This window comes from Nelumbo lutea, chromosome 2 (assembly GCF_056320005.1).
Source record: "Nelumbo lutea isolate HS-2025 chromosome 2, American lotus-T2T, whole genome shotgun sequence".
Lineage (NCBI taxonomy): Eukaryota > Viridiplantae > Streptophyta > Magnoliopsida > Proteales > Nelumbonaceae > Nelumbo > Nelumbo lutea.
The window spans coordinates 62,551,583-62,568,108 of NC_142685.1; the positions used below are offsets into that span (position 1 = coordinate 62,551,583).

General features: G+C 38.4%; 1 protein-coding gene across 1 annotated transcript in view; it reads left to right on the forward strand.

The window, feature by feature from the left end:
• LOC148871126 (DNA polymerase epsilon catalytic subunit A-like) overlaps positions 1 to 16,526 on the forward strand; it is an 89,967-nt gene that overhangs the window by 66,698 nt on the left and 6,743 nt on the right. The window contains exons 43-47 of the mRNA XM_088967631.1: positions 7,645 to 7,805; positions 7,890 to 7,956; positions 8,042 to 8,188; positions 8,434 to 8,604; positions 8,697 to 8,909. Coding sequence (XP_088823757.1) covers positions 7,645 to 7,805; positions 7,890 to 7,956; positions 8,042 to 8,188; positions 8,434 to 8,604; positions 8,697 to 8,909 — 759 coding nt within the window. The remainder of the gene's footprint in view (positions 1 to 7,644; positions 7,806 to 7,889; positions 7,957 to 8,041; positions 8,189 to 8,433; positions 8,605 to 8,696; positions 8,910 to 16,526) is intronic.

The window sequence follows — 16,526 nt, forward strand, 5'->3', positions numbered from 1 at the left end:
AGAGATTGAGCATCACAAGCACCACCACACAACCATAGCTATCACACATGGTACAAATCTGTCTAACCTTTTTAGAGGGCACTTCGAGTCCAAAGAAAACATCAACTACTGCCATTGTAGTAACCTGTCATTCAATTCAGGTCACTTGTGACCAACAAAGGCTTCAAAACAGCTACAAACCAACATAAAAGGGTTAAACATACCCTTACACCATTCAGCCACTTTAAACACAGCTTGTTCTTGGACCTTTTTCCAAGAACCAAGGCTACAAACAACCTAGTTCTCTGGGTTTTGATCAGTCCCTGCAGATTTTGAAGGCTTTCAACCCAGAAATACCAACAACAAAAAAAAAAAGAGGTAGCCAACCTTCGATGGAGAGCTTCAGTCGAAAATTCACTTCTGAAGTTGTTTTTTTTCTTCAAAAACAATCAAGTTCTGTGTAGAGGAAGAACTGAGGTGTTCTCAGACCTAGGTCGAATTTGTGTTTTCCATTTTTTTTCAGCCCAGAAAGAAAAAAAAATGAGGTCACGAACAGAAAGGAGCAGGTCACGAATTTGTGAGGAGATTTAGAGAGCAACGTCCTGCTCTGATACCATGTTTGTTTTGTAGCTACAGTAGTTCAAACCAAAGAAGAAGAAGAAGAAGAAGAAGAAGAAGAAGAAGAAGATGATGAAGAGAACAGTTGAACTTGATAGACTAAACCCTATCAGTCGACCCTTAATATGGATTAGCCTCGAATTAGTAGTACAAAGACTAAATTGCCCCCACTTAAGTATGGACAGGAAGTCTATTAAAATTGCCACATAAGCACATAACTTAACAAAAATAAAATGACTAATCCACCCTTATTCGGCTAGCTCTAACAACAGTCAATGCTTTAAAAGAGTGATTAATCAAGAGAAAAATAGTAGAAAATAAATCTGAAACCGAAAGGAAGAAGAGAGAAGAAGAAAGAGAGTTTTGGATGAATAGAACATAGCTGTCTCCCAGCTGCTTTCTCTGTTTTATTAGATCAAACATTGTTAAAAGTGTTAGATAGTGTATGCCCTTAGCTCCAATTAGAATGATGTACATTATGACATTTAATGTAAATGAATAAAGTACATATTTGATTCATGTTATTATGGTGTGTTTCTGTGTAATACCCTTAAATTGGACATTTATGAGACTCGTGTTAGTTTAGAATCTTCACAACTGTTGGATAGATCTGGGGAGATTTATCCTGCTAGGGCTGACGCGGATGTGTTGCCAAGTTGGTTGGGGTGGCTTGTCTCAGTTGCCAGGGTGAGACCTGAGGTACATGCAGTATGGGTTTTCTTGAAACCCTGAACCAGACCAGAATTTCAGTATTGCCTTGGACCTTGGAGATTGATGGGCAAAACTGGAATGTTACACCTGACCCCTTGACTCGATTATGATACTGCACTAGGTGTCGGATTGGGTTATTTTTGATATGCCAATTAGTGAGATCCTTAGAGGGGGTCAAAACCTAAGTATGTTAGGACATTCTGAGAATTCATCTAAGTGGGTGATCATAGTGACAAGATCATCCCCTTTGTCAGACAAAGTGAATTGATCGGGGATGCACTCTCTCTGATGGAAACCAAAGCTGTCGGCAGCCGATTTCAATCGTTGAAATTTGTTTTTGCAAAATATATTTATATAGAGATATACATACAATATATATATATATATATATATATAAATATATATTACAGTTTCAAAATGTTTACAAAATGTTTTAATTCCCTGGATCCATGTGAGTAGAGAGTGCAACACTGTTTCTTGCAGCCGAGGGAGAGGTCCTCTCTTGTTGGGCAGTGTTTGATCATTATGGGCTGAGAGGTTAAGTGTAAGACCATTGAGGGTAATACCTGATGGGCTAATCTTGCATCTGCCCACAGTCCTTGGGTTTTTATAAGGTTGCTTGACCCAGGGACCATTTAGTGTAAATGTTGGGCCCATTAAGAGCCCATGGTGATGGGCTCAGGGGTTCACTGTTTCCTACAGTGAATTCGGCCAGGCCTTGTAACAGAGGCTTGGCTGAACCCATGTGGCTGATGTGTAGATCAGGGTTTCACTGAAGAGCCATCCTATTGATTCTGCTTCATCCTGCACCGTGTCATCTTCGGTGGAAGCAGTCTTTGGATTCATCCTTAGGCATGAACACCATCATTGGAGGTTACTATTAATTCCTGCAGGGTTCGGCCATCCATATGATGGATCTAGGACATTTATGTCTTTTTGTGTTATTTTGTATTTGGGTGCCTATTCAAGGGCACCTTTGTAATTTTGCTTATGATTAAGAAATGAAAAGCCTCTTGCTGTGAACGGTGCCACACCAAGTACTTCTCTACACTTCCTTCTCTTTCTCATTTTTCTTTTCTTCTCTCTTCAACATCTCTAAACTTTGCAACTTGGTATTAGAGCAAGTCACGATCAAGAAAACTCTCTGCTACTGGTCGTGACTCACAGACAAATCTGCTGACGTTAGCATGCCGTCGGTTGACGTTAGCAGTTTGTACAGTCGGTGGCATCTTCACAGGTCTTTGATGGTTGCTGATTCGCCTTGATTTTAGGGGAATTTTGGTATAAGTTTCATGGTGGTTTGAAGTTGTTTTGGATATTTCCTGGATTTTTCGGATGAAAATTGGCAAAAAATCCAGATCTAGAATTTAGGGCTTGCATGCTCGTATGGTAGATTAGTTGTTGCTGAAACCTCTTGTGTTTGAGCCGTGGTAAACCTCTGGGACTGTAGGAAGCAATCCTGAATTTTTTTAGTCCTAAAACTTATTTTGGGAATTTTTTTCGTCCCATATTTTGCTGTCAATACATATTTTTCCTAGTTCTTTTTGTTGTAACTCATGTCTAACCTTGTGGAAAAGGTGTTTGGGAGTTCAGTTGTTGTTGGAAGACTGTGGTGCTGGTGAGAAATTTTTTTTGGAGGGGCTATGATCCATGGACTCACACAAAGACGTTTGCATACCTACCTATGTTCTCCTGGGAAGCAATGACAATGTCGGAGGACAGATTACTACTATAAAACTTGATGGGACAAATTTTCTAGAATGGTCTCAATCAGCCAAGTTTACAATTGGTGGAAGAGGTATGCTCAGATTTATTAATAGTAAGGAAGCTAAGCCGAAGCCTGAAGATCTACACTATTCCAAGTGGGAGCAGGATGATCTGTTGGTGATGTCATGGCTTGTATGCTCTATGTAGCCACACATCGCCCGTAACTATATGTTCCTTCCAACAGCTAAAGATATTTGGGACAGACTGACTACAACTTATTCTCAAGCGACAGGGGGAGAAATTAGTTTCCATGTATTTCTCCTCCTTACAATCAAATTGGGAAGAAATTGATCATCTTGAGGCTTTGGAGTGGAAAGATCCCCTTGATGCCGAACAATATAGGAAGTACATTGAAAAAAATCGAGTTTTCGATTTTCTTGTCGGGTTGAATGCTGATTATGACTTCACTAGGCAACACATCCTTAGTGCTGATATTGTGTCATTCTCCAAAGCATATATTCTCTTGTATAGACTGAAGAGAGTAGGAGGAATGCTATGATGCAAGTGTCTGCAAGTGAGCACACAGCTCTTGTGGCCACAAAACCTAAGCAAAGTTTTGGTAAACATGAAGAGGTATTTTGTGAATACTGTAAGAAGCCAAAGCATACCAATGATAGATGTTGGAAACTAAATCCCCACCTGAAACTTGAGAAGTTTAAAATTGGAAAGAAAGTAAATGCTCATGTTGCTACTGCAAGTCACGATTCTCAGACTCACATGCTTGAACAAAATCCTCCTGCTCTGGCATCTACTATGACACCTCTGATGTGATGGAAAAATTAAGAGGCATCTTACTCCATCTTGAAAAGAGTGGGTTGCCTATATCTACTGGTTCAAATGCTTCTTCTAATGCCTTTGCAAAATCAGGTACTGCATTTGGATGTCATGTCCCACCCTCTAGCTCTTGGATATTTGACATAGGAGCCGGTGATCATATGACTGGTATGCCTTCCTACTTTACCACTTATAGACTTTTTTTAGGGAAAGGTATGATTACCGTTGCCGATGGATCCCATACCCCAATATCGGGTTTGGGTGAAGTTAAACTTACCAATAGCCTTTCTTTGAACTTTGTACTCCATGTTCCAAATTGCATAGAAATCTCTTATCTGTTAGTTCTCTTACAAAGTCTCATAATTGCTTTGTAACCTTTTTTCCATCTCATTGTGTCTTTTGGGACTTGAGTACGGGGAAGACGATTGGCAGTGGACATGAAGTTGATGGAGTTTATCTTCTTGATCAGTCTCCAATGTTAGGGTTGATGTGTCAGTCTGTGTCTTGTCATGATGAGAAACTAAGTCAATTGAAATTGTGGCATCATCGTCTTGGACATGTGTCTTTTGGTTCCTTGAAGTTTTTGTTTCCTAGTTTGTTTGAGTCCTTGTCTAGTTCTAGTCTACAATGTGAAGTTTGTTAACTATCAAAGCAATGTAGAACAACCTTTTTTGCAAGTAACAAAAGAAGTAATGTTTCTTTTCATTTAATGCATACTGATGTTTGGGGACCTTATTCCGTTCCATGTATGGGTGGCTACAAATATTTCATTCTCTTTGTTGATGACTACTCGAGGTATAATACTTGGTTGTACTTGATGAAGAGTCGAGATAAAGTTCCTTCAATTGTGAAAGGCTTCTTTAGTATGGTGGAGACACAGTTTGAGAAGAAGATTAAGATTATTAGATCGGACAATTCCAAGGAGTACTTTGAGAAGCACTTACAAACCTTCCTTGAAGAAAAATGTGTGATTCACTAGAGTTCTTGCCCTCATACTCCCCAACAAAATGGGGTATTAGAGAGGAAAAACAGACATGTGATTGAAGTTGCCAGAGGCTTGTTATTCCAGATGCATGTTCCAACTCAGTTTTGGGGGGATGCTGTTCAAACAATTGTATATCTTATTAACAAACTTCCCTCGCGGACTCTACACCTCCAGTCTCCTCATTAACTTTTTTTTCCTGATGAGGATACATTCCATCTTCCTCCCAAGGTTTTTGGGTGTGTTTTCTTGGGATATTCTTCAGTCCAAAAGGGGTATCATTGTTATGACCCTTGTTCTGGAAAAAGGTATGTGTCCAGAGATGTCACATTCTTTGAGTCTACTCCCTTCTTCTCTGTCTCTTGTCCTTCTCTTCAGGGGGAGGATGTTAGTGAAGATCATACTCCTTTTTGTATGCCAATTCTTGCAACTGGTGCTGTCAATCCTTCTTCTCCTCCTTCCTGTGGTTGTAGTAGTCCTCCTCCCGTGCCTCCTCCTATTCCTCGGTCTTGGCATCAGTGGTTCATCAGACGAAGAAAGAGGATGGCTCCAGAGATTGAATGTCCATTACAATTTGACCTCTCTCGGACTCGGGTAATTTGGATTCTGAACCTCTTCCTATTTCTGATGCCTGTGTTGAATCTATTGTTGAGCCTTCTCTTGTAGATTCTGACCTCAACCTTCCTATTGCAATTCGTAAAGCAAGACAGACATGTGCTAAGTATCCTATCTTAAATTGCCTCTTATGATACTTTGTCACCCTCTTATTGTGCCTATATCTCTTCTACTGTTTATGTTTTTATCCCTCACAATGTTACTGAGGCAGTGCAGTTCCCTCACTGGAAAGATGCTATGAACCAAGAAATGGAGGCACTAAAAAAACGACTTGGGAAATTGTTTCTCTTCCAGAAGGCAAAATTCTTGTTGGATGCAATTGGGTTTACACAGTGAAATATAAAGCTGATGGTTCAATTGAAAGGTACAAAGCTCGATTTGTGGCAATAGGGTACACCCAGTCTTATGGCATTGATTACCAGGAAACATTTGTGCCAGTAGCCAAGATGAATTCAGTTCGAGTTTTCATATCTCTTGCTGCCCACTACTCTTGGCCCTTGTATCAAATGGATGTTAAGAACGCCTTCCTTAATGGAGACCTTCAGGAAGAAGTTTACATGGAACTTTCTCCAGGAGTGAACACCCCTGGGAGTGAAGGAAAGGTGTGTCATTTGAAAAACTTTGTTTATGGCCTTAAACAGTCCCCTCGAGCTTGGTTTGATAGATTTAGGAAAGTTGTCTTGAAAATTGGTTTCTCACAATCACAAGTTGACCATACCCTGTTTATTAGGAGAGCAAATGGAAAAATAACTATATTGATAGTATATGTCGATGTTATTGTTATCACAGGGGACAGTATCTTTGGGATTGCTGAACTGAAGTCTTTCCTTGCTACTGAGTTTGAAATTAAGGATCTCGGGAATCTTCGATATTTCCTAGGGATTGAGGTAGCAAGGTCAGAGAGGGGCATTTATATTTCTCAGAGGAAATATGTCATTGATTTGCTTCAGGAGGTAGGAAAATTGGATTGTAAACCAGCTAAAACTCCAATTGATCCCAATAATAAGCTAGGAGTTGATGATAGAGATGTTCTTCCTGACAAAGGTGTGTATTAGAGACTTGTTGGTCGCCTTCTCTACTTGTGTCTGACTAGACCCCAGGTATATCATATGCTGTGTGTGTGGTCAGCCAATACATGCACAAGCCTAAATCATCTCATATGCAAGCAGTGAATAGAATACTTGCCTATTTGAAGGTATGTCTAGGAAAGGGGATATTGTATTCTAATCATGGGCATATGAAGGTAGAGGCCTATTCTAATGCTGACTGGGCAGGTTCTATTGATGATAGGTGGTCTACTTCTGACTATTGTACTTTGGTGGGCGGTAATGTTGTATCTTGGAGAAGTAAGAAGCAGTTAGTTGTGGCACATGGAGTCTCAGAATTGTTGTGGTTGAAGAACTTGTTGACAGAAATGGGAGTACAATTTGATACTCCAATGACATTATATTGTGACAATCAAGCTGCCATAAACATAGCCCACAACCCTGTTCAACATGATCGTACAAAGCATATTGAGGTTGATTGACATTTCATTAGAGAAAGAGATGCCAGTTGAGAGATTTGTTTACCTTATGTGAGGTTCGAAGACCAGTTGGCTGATTGCCTTACTAAAGGTGTTCCCAAATCAAAGCTCAATAACAATTTGAGCAAACTGAGCATGATAAATATCTATGCTCAGCTTGAGGGGGAGTGTTAAAAGTGTGTGGGCATTTCTGTCTTTTTGTGTTATTTTGTATTTGAGTGCCTATTCAAGGGCACCTTTGTAATTTTGCTTATGAATAAGAAATGAAAAGCCTCTTGGTGTGAACAATGCCACACCAAGCACTTCTCTACACTTCCTTCTCTTTCTCCTTTTTCTTTTCTTCTCTCTTCAATATCTCCAAACTTTGCAACTAACATAAACTAAGATGAAGAATACAAGAATGCCCCCTAGTAGGGCAGCTGCTAGAATAAACCAATAAAAGAAATAAAAGGGGCTTTAGGCCCATAACAACTAAAGCCCAACAATAATAAAGTAAAGAAAGGGACAACTAGAGAGATGTCCGGCTCAATATCTCAACAGTTTCTAATAAATTTGATGTTGCTTGGGCCCTGCATTCTCTCTCTCTGATTTCATTTATTTTCTAAGCCTAACCTATTAGAATAAGCATTCTAGTTCTTTTTGTTTTTCTTTTGCTAATCCTCAGCTTTGACAGGTCATGCAAAAAGTATTTGCATTGTTGCTGGCTGAGTTTCGGAAATTGGGGGCTACAATTGTCTTTGCGGACTTCTCAAAGATTATTATAGACACAGGAAAGACAGACTTGTCTGCAGCCAGAGCTTACTGTGACTGTATATTGAAAACTTTACAAACCAGGTCAGCGAGATCTAAGGATGTCCTCACATAGCTCACTTCTTTGTATTTTCCTTTGGTGAAAAATTCTCGTATTCTGTTTTACAGAGATCTTTTTGAGTGGATTGAATTTGAACCACTGCATTTCTGGCACTCACTGCTATTTATGGATCAGGTTTGTTCTGAAATTCTTTCTGCTTCTTTCCAATTATACTGATAGGATCTATGCTTTATTTATCTAACTTGCTTTTATATGACAGTATAACTACGGTGGCATTCAGGCCAGATCCCCTGCTGGAGGTTCTGTTAATATTTCACATCCTTCTTATGATGCCATAGAATCAGAATCTCAAGTAGAAATTGTATCAAGCTGGAATATAGCTGAATATTTACCAAAGGAGACTCAGGTAGGTAACCATTGTACATGTTTGCTATCATTCCTACTAATTAATTAATTACTTTTTTTTGCAAATAGAAACAAGATACAAATTGCTAAAATGAGAATTGCAGTTACATGGTTATGGTATTTGGCAGTTTTGTGGTTTCATTGATTACACTTTGATTCATGTGAACTACATATATCAACAGTTGATGTCCATATCTAGTTCTCCTAGTTCTGATTGTTTCAACCATCTTCTGAACTGCTGGGCAGGATCATTTTGTTTTGATTGTTTCTGAATTTATGTACAAGCCATGGAAATATGCACAAAAACAAGCTGAAATTAGAGCTGCTTCGATGGGTGGTGACTTGTGCACTCCATCAATCACCATTGCAGCAGCTGAGAACTTAGAATCACAAGTGACAGGATTTCTTAAAGAGCGGGTATTAAGAAGTTAACTAAGACTTGTACATCTTTGCCATTGTTCCTCAATGCTGCAAGCTCTCCAATATATTTATTTCCCCATGTTTTACAGATCAGCTCTTACTTTACGGACAAGCTTCTTAGGATTGTTCGTGATACTGTTTTCCACTTCAGGGGGGTGAACAAATCTGAGAATGATGATGCATCTCATGGAGTACCCCAGGTGGTTGGTTCTGATATACATAAGGGGGATGCTGCATTGGAGTTCATTAAGCATGTCTGTGCTGTTCTTGCTCTTGATCATAATGTTCAGCATGATATTCTGGTAATACATCTAACTCTATATTTCATGATAATATCAAGGAATCAATTCTCTTTTTTTTTCTTTAAGAAATTCAGTTAAAGCACTGCCATTATACTTGTTTCTAGTTTATATGATATGTTTGAGGCATTGTTCTTTTTTATTTTTGATTGGAATGGAATTACATAAAAGAGAGAAGTATAAAATATGTAAGGAGAAGGAAAGGAAACAAAAGGAACCATCAACATCAAATCCTAAACAAGGCCTAAACACCTTAGTTATAACTGAACCATGGGCTCTTTTCTGAAACCGAACTAGTACCACTGGTTTTTTGAATTTCCCCGAATCAAAATTGAACCAATACCACTGGTTCATTGGTTCTGGTTTTTGATCATTTTGGTTCTTTGGTTTTTAGTTTTTTAATATTTATACTATATATTATAAATAAATATACAAATATATTTATAATATTTTTATATTATAAATAATTAATAATATATTAATACATTATAAATACTTTAAATATAATATATTTATAATAAATTATATATTATAAATAAATAGTTATAAATATATACAAATATTTATATATAATATATATATATATATATATTAAAAATACATTTAATATAAATAAAAATATATACTGGTCGATTCAATTAACTGCCACTTTTTTCTAGGTTAATTGAAAGTTGAACCGGTCCTTCAGTTTTCCAAAAAATATCAAACCAAAACCGAACCAAACGGTTTGGTTAATTGCATTTTTCGGTTTGGTTCGGTTTTTTGGTTTCTCAGTTTTTTATGAGCATACCCACTTAGTCATACATAAGAAACCTAGATACTTGTATCAATACCCTAAAAGCAGATTATCATCATGATCTACACCTTGTCCCAACTACATGGGGTTGGCTAGATGAATCCTGTTTTGCGATTCCATTTTGTTCAGTGCAGCACCATAAAAAAAGGACATTCCAAAAGTAGATGCAAAACAAAAAGCCCTAAGAAACCATCCCACCACTTGGACAAATTTTGTCAAACACCTCAGAACCAACAATAAGAAAAAAACCTGCCCTTATACCTCAATCTACATGTCCGGTACCATCCTGAAATGAAACTACTTGTACATAGGATGTAACAAAATAATCATTGAAATAGTAGGGATATTCTAAAAGGCAATTTATTGGAAGTTTTTATTGAATTTTTTGATAGAGGGATCACTCTAGAGAGTTTAGACCTAATAGCTTGGTTACCTTCATGGCCTTCAACACCCTTTGTTGAAGTGTTGGACCGTATCTCAGTGGGCAAAGGTGGTAGAAGTTGAATTGCTTGTAGAGTTGGATGCAACTTCCTTTTCCAATTGACTAAGGAGTAGAGCTATCCTCATTGGACCCTTTCTTGTTATTTCAACATAACCAACATCAGCAAGGATTAGAATATAAATATTCTTGATACCCAAAACTGGGTATTGGTGCATATTGATATGATCGATACTCTCTTTTTAATTTTTTTTGTACTTTTTCTTATTTTATAATCATTAGGGGGTTGGAGTAGAGTCTTGGAATGTTTTAAATGTTTTAATAAACCTATGTATCAGTGTATCCAAGTTTGTCTGGGTGCACCAATATGAATATGATTCGAGGCATATTGTATCAATAGTTTTTTACTCCTTGGGCATCAGATGGGGATGTAATTTCTAGCAAGAATCCCTAGTATGCTTGGGTTTCTTGCAAAAATCGTAGATGAGCAAATTGATCCATAGAAACACTTTCGAGATGCACTTGCCTCCTATCTTCACTACTCACCAAGGGATATGCTTGGGACAATGTAATGCTATTGTTGGAGGGTATGTTTTGCTTGTAATGTTGTATTCAGGGTTGAGTCCTGTTTAAAATTCAAACACCCTGTTTGTTTCCACCAACTTCCTATATGTTTCTACATACTTGGTGCTTTCCTACACAACAGTTTCAAGTAAATCAATCTCCTGCCATAAAGACTTTAGTGTGGAGTAGTATAATGCTTGATGTGGACAGAAAACAAATTACATGCAGCACCTCAAGTATACAACAATAAGCACAAGAAACACCAAGTTGAAAACAATAAAACAAGTTGGATTTTTAGGGATTTCAGACCTGAACCTGAAGTAAAACTCCTCCTGGAACAGTTTCGCTACAGTAACAATGGTAGCAAGCTAGAACGTGCCAAAATGGGTTGGCTCCTCAAAACCGAATATCCCAATACTTGAAAACCTTAGCTGGGGCTGAGTTACAGCTTAAACAAGAGAGAAAGAACCAAAAAGACCACCGTAGAAACAATCCCCATCTCCTTTATAAGACTCATTGGCTTACTGGACAAGCTAGCTAAAATCTTTATGGATAAACCCCTAGAATGTTTTTCTTTCACAAACAATTCCTTAAGAACAAAATTGACTTCAATCAAACCAACTCCCCCAAAAGGTAACTTTTGTTACAAGAAGACCCAAGAGACCAAAACCCAACAGATGTACACCCAAATACCCCTGGCTAGAATCTGAATTATAAAATGACGAAAATACCCCTGAACCCAAATTTTCAACAAATCTACCCAAAAACAACAATTTGGGATCCTTATAAAACATGCAAAATAGAATAGATTCACATGTTTTCTCTTTTTTCTTCTTTTTTTTCCTTCTTTTTTTTGGCCTCATCATTCCCGCCGGATTAAAAAGAGCTCGACCTTGTACGAGTTGCAATTTTAGCAGCCTTGCACATGTCTCCATCTATCTTCATAAACTCCTCTTCACTAATCCAAGAGTCTCAATTGTTGGTTTCCCTTTCCACTTGACCAAGAACCTAAAATAGGCCCCATGTCGAGTGTTGGTGACTTGGACATCTTCTACACCCTCTACTTGTTCAAACTCATTAGAACCCTGGCCCTTTGTGCTTGTCCTTGCTCATCCTTTGTTGTTGGTTCTAGATCTCCATGGTAACCAAAGAGGTTTGCTACATTAAAAATGGGTGAAATGGACAAATCAATTGGTAGCTCAATTTCATATGCATTGTCACCAAACCATCTCAGCACTTGACATGGACCGATCTTTTTCTACTTCAACTTATGGTAAGTCCTAGCAGGAAACCTCTCAGGCCGCAAATAAACCATGACTAGATCGCCCTCATGAAACTCTTTCATCCGATGATTCTTATCCTTAGTTTCTCTATACCTTTGGTTGCTTTCTTTCATCTTTTGTCGTACATTCTCTTGAATGGATTCCGCTAAAGCTTCGGCATTATCACTCACTCGTTGCAACCCTGTTATAGGAGCTAGATCAACAACACCTTTAGGTGACCGACCACACTCAACCTCAAAAAGGAGTCTTCCTTGTAGATCTACTAATTCAATCATTGAAGGCAAACTCAGCTTGTGGTAGGATAAGATCCCATTGCTTTAAGTAATCTCCATGTAAACTCCTCAACAAGTTTCCCAAGCTTCAGTTAACCACTTCAGTTTGTCCATTTGTTTGTGGGTGAAATGTACTACTATATTGTAGGGTAGTACCCATATGCTTCCATAAAGTTCTCCAAAAGTGGCTAATGAATCTTGTGTTATGATCTGATGTGATAGATCTTGGCAATCCATGCAACTGAACAACCTCTTTGAAAAACAAGTTAGCTACATGAGAAGCATCAGAAGCCTTTTGGCAACCAATAAAGTGGGCCATTTTAGAGAAACAACCAACCACAACAATAATAGTCATTACCCCTAGCTGTTTTTGGCAACCCCCACACAAAATCCATAGTAATATCAGTCCATGGTTCTTCTGGTATGGGTAAAAGAGGATACAAACCTGTATTTTGATGCTTCCCCTTAGATGTTTGGCACGTGTGACACCTATCAACATAGTAGAACACAACCTTTTATAGTCTCGGCCAAAAGTATCTTTTGGAGACCATTTCAAGTGTCTTCTTGCGGCCAAAATGTCCCTTGCAATGCAAATCAGCAATGAGTAACACCCTCAAATATCTTGATGGAATACACAACCCATTGCCCATGAATAAGTAACCGTCATTCCACACAAACTTGGCTCAAATATCCTTGTCACCTGTTACATAGCTTATGCAAATAGGGCCAAAATAAGGGTCATCTTGGCATTGGTCTATGACATAGTTGTCAAGGTGACGCCTAGGCAGGGAGGCAACAAGGCGCCCTTGGAGGCTCGCCTTGCCTAGTTGCCAAGCAGTTTTATGCACTAGGTTATAAAATACTTATATATATATATATTTTGACATTATAATTATAAAATAGACATTATTAAACTAGAATATTCATTTTATGTCTTTATATACTAATTTCTTTTTATTATTTTCTTATTTTGTTAGGGTTTAATCAACACAAACATTGTTAACACCCATGGTTCAAAGTATCGATCCACCTATGTTGGTGGAGTTGTATCGGTACTTATAACGATTCTCCCCCTATTTTTTTATTTCTTTGGTTTTGTATATATATATAGATATAATTTAAAAAAATGGTACTTCTCTTATGAAAATTATGAATGATTGTCAAGGAAAGATGGTTATGGAACCTAGGGAACTACCCTAGGATATATGGTTTTACTTAAAAAAAATCTATCTCCTAGGTGTCGCCTAGGCGACAAGGTGCCCCCTGTCGCCTAGCCTCGCCTAGGTGCCTTGAAAACTATGGTCTTTGATGGAGCTGAATCCCACAACATTAGTGGACATTGTGGTCACCAAGTGAACTCTCCTACAGTTCTACTAAGTGCATCGGCTACCCTGTACAAATGGCATGAAATTAAACATCATAAGTGGCATACCTCCTTCTAGTGTCATTGAGTTTTTCACTAAAGTAAGCAATTGGATGGCCTTCTTGGGTAAGGACAGCTCCAATCCCAACATGTGAGGCACCACATTCAACTTCAAAGAGCTTGTTAAAATCAGGTAAAGCTAGTACTGGAGCCTTGGTCATCCTCATCTTAGTTCTTGGAAGCTTTTTTCAGCTGCGGAAGTCCAAGTAAACTCACCAACTTTCAAGCATTCAGTAAGGGGTGCCACAATAGTGCTGAAATTCTTTATAAATCAGTGATAAAATGTTGCTAGCCCATGGAAACTATGAATTTCAGTTAAACAGTCCACTCCTGAATAGCTTGAACCTTTTTCTTGATCCCCTTCAATCTCCTTGGCTGAAACAACATACCACCAAAACACCAACCGGTCTGTCATAAATTTACACTTCTTCAAATTTATATATAGCTGATTTTGTCTCAAGACTTGTAGGGCTGCTCTCAAGTGTTCTAAGTGTCTATCATGATCTTTGTTGTGGATGAGTACGTCATCAAAATAAACTACCACAAACTTCCCCATAAACGGTGTTAGAACTTGGCTCATGAACCTCATAAAGGTAGTAAGAGTATTAACTGTAATCTTGTTAATAGCACGACTGTCAACACACATTTGCGAACTACCATCTTTCTTTGGTATGAGCAAAGCTGGTACAACACATGGACTAAGCTCTCATGGATCAGCCCCTTCTTCAACAACTTTGTTACTTGTCTTTGGAGCTCCTCATGTTTCTTAGGGCTCATTATATAGTGGGGTAAGTTAGGTAATGCTGCTCCTGGCACTAAATCTATATGATGTTGTACATCTCTTAGATGAGGAAGGCCATTGGGTAATTCCTCAGGTATTACATCAGCATACTCATGAAGTAGCTTCTTCACCATCTCTGGAATAGGTGTTTCTTTGTTAGCTTCTTTTGCAAGTAGCACATAAACATCATCCAAATTGCCACATTCTTGAGTCAATTTATTTAAGGTGAAGAGAGTAGTGGTTGGCTTAGTTTCCTTCTCTGGAAATGAATCAAATTGCATTGGTTTAAGAGTCATCTTCTTATTGTCTTTCACAAGCTGTATGTATTGTCCCCATAATGAATGGTTTTACGATCATATTGCCATAAGTGTCCCAAAAGAATATGGCATGCATCCATTGGTACAACATCACACCATACCGGTTCTTCAAATGTATTATTAATAGAAAAATTAACTAAGCATTTAGAAGAAACTCTTACCTCATTTCCTTTGTTGAACCACAAAATGCGATATGGTCGGGTGTTGAACAGTCTTGAGCTGCAACTTATCCACCATTTCTTGAGAAACAAGATTCTCACTACTCTCACTATCAATAATCAGGTTACACAACTTCTCACCAGTTGTAGAATGTGTTCTAAAGATATTTTTTCTCAACCAGTCCCCTGGTAGTGGTTCTTGAGGTGCAACCATGGAGTGCCATAACACTAGTGGTTCTTGAGGTGCATCCATCCTCAACATGACCTATATCATCTTGTTGTTCATCAATGACTAAATCAACGAGATGTGTTTGCCCTTCAATCCTTCTCTTAGGACATTCATTTGAACGATGTCCCAATTCTATATACCTGAAACATCTAATAATAGGCTGCCCTTGACTACTCTTTGTTGCGTTTGAGGTCCCTTGGATTGTAAATCGTGTTTGGTTAATCACACGACCCTTACCAACCCCAACGCTTAAACCTATTGATGAAGATGTACCTTGGACAGCACTTAGTTTTCACCCCGAACTCCGACTCAGTTGACCTTCAACCTTTGGAGCTAGTTGATATGCATCCTTTACCTTATATGGGCAATGTAGGTTGACTTGATCTTGTATTGGCAACCTCAAACCATTGATATGTCTACTAACTTTTTACTGTTCAGTTTCTGTCATATTACTCCGAAGAGTTAATCTATTAAACTCTTTTGTGTACTCTTTTACACTCTTTTCCTATTGCCTCAAATTCGGTACCCTTTGGTTAAGAGTTAGCTCATAATCTGGTGGTAAGAATTGTGATTTCAGCTTTCTTTCATTCTTTCCCAAGAGCGAACTTTTCTTCTCCCCTTTCTTTCTCTGTCCCTTTGGTAATTTTTCCACCAATCCAAGCCCGTCCCACGCATCTTTGCTGTTACAAGTTTCACTTTTCTTTCTCCATTCATTTCTTTCCAATCAAAATAGTTTTCAATGCTGTCCAACCAATCTAGAAACTCTTCAGGTTCCAACTCACCATCAAACTCATTAATATGAAGTTGAACACTATGCCCTTGATTGGACTGTAAAGCTTGCACTATTCGGTCTTCTCACCACTGGTTATTATTCCTTACATGCTGATCACCCTCAGGTTGCTCAATATCTTCACTAATAACGTCAACAGGCTGTTCATCAACTCTAGGAGCTTGTCTTCTTCTTCCTAGCCCCAAATCACTTTCTATGTCACCATCCCTAGTAGCATTTTGAGGTACAAGTTGAGCAAGGTGTTCAATCTGCTCTTGCAGCCCTCTTATAGCCTTTTAGAAAACCTCTACAGTGACATGTTGTGTTCTTTTACCACCCCTACCAAGTCCACCCCTTGCAGCCATAATAATACAGCAAAACACAACAAGGAGATGAACTTTGAAGCAAACCCAAAGAAAGAACTTGCTTTGGTACCACTTGATGTGGACAAAAAACAAATTACATGCAGCACCTCAAGTATACAACAATAAGCACAAGAAACACCAACTTGAAAACAACAAAACTCCTCTTGGAACAGTTCCGCTATAGTAACGATGGCAGCAAGATGGCCTCCCGCTTGGACACACAG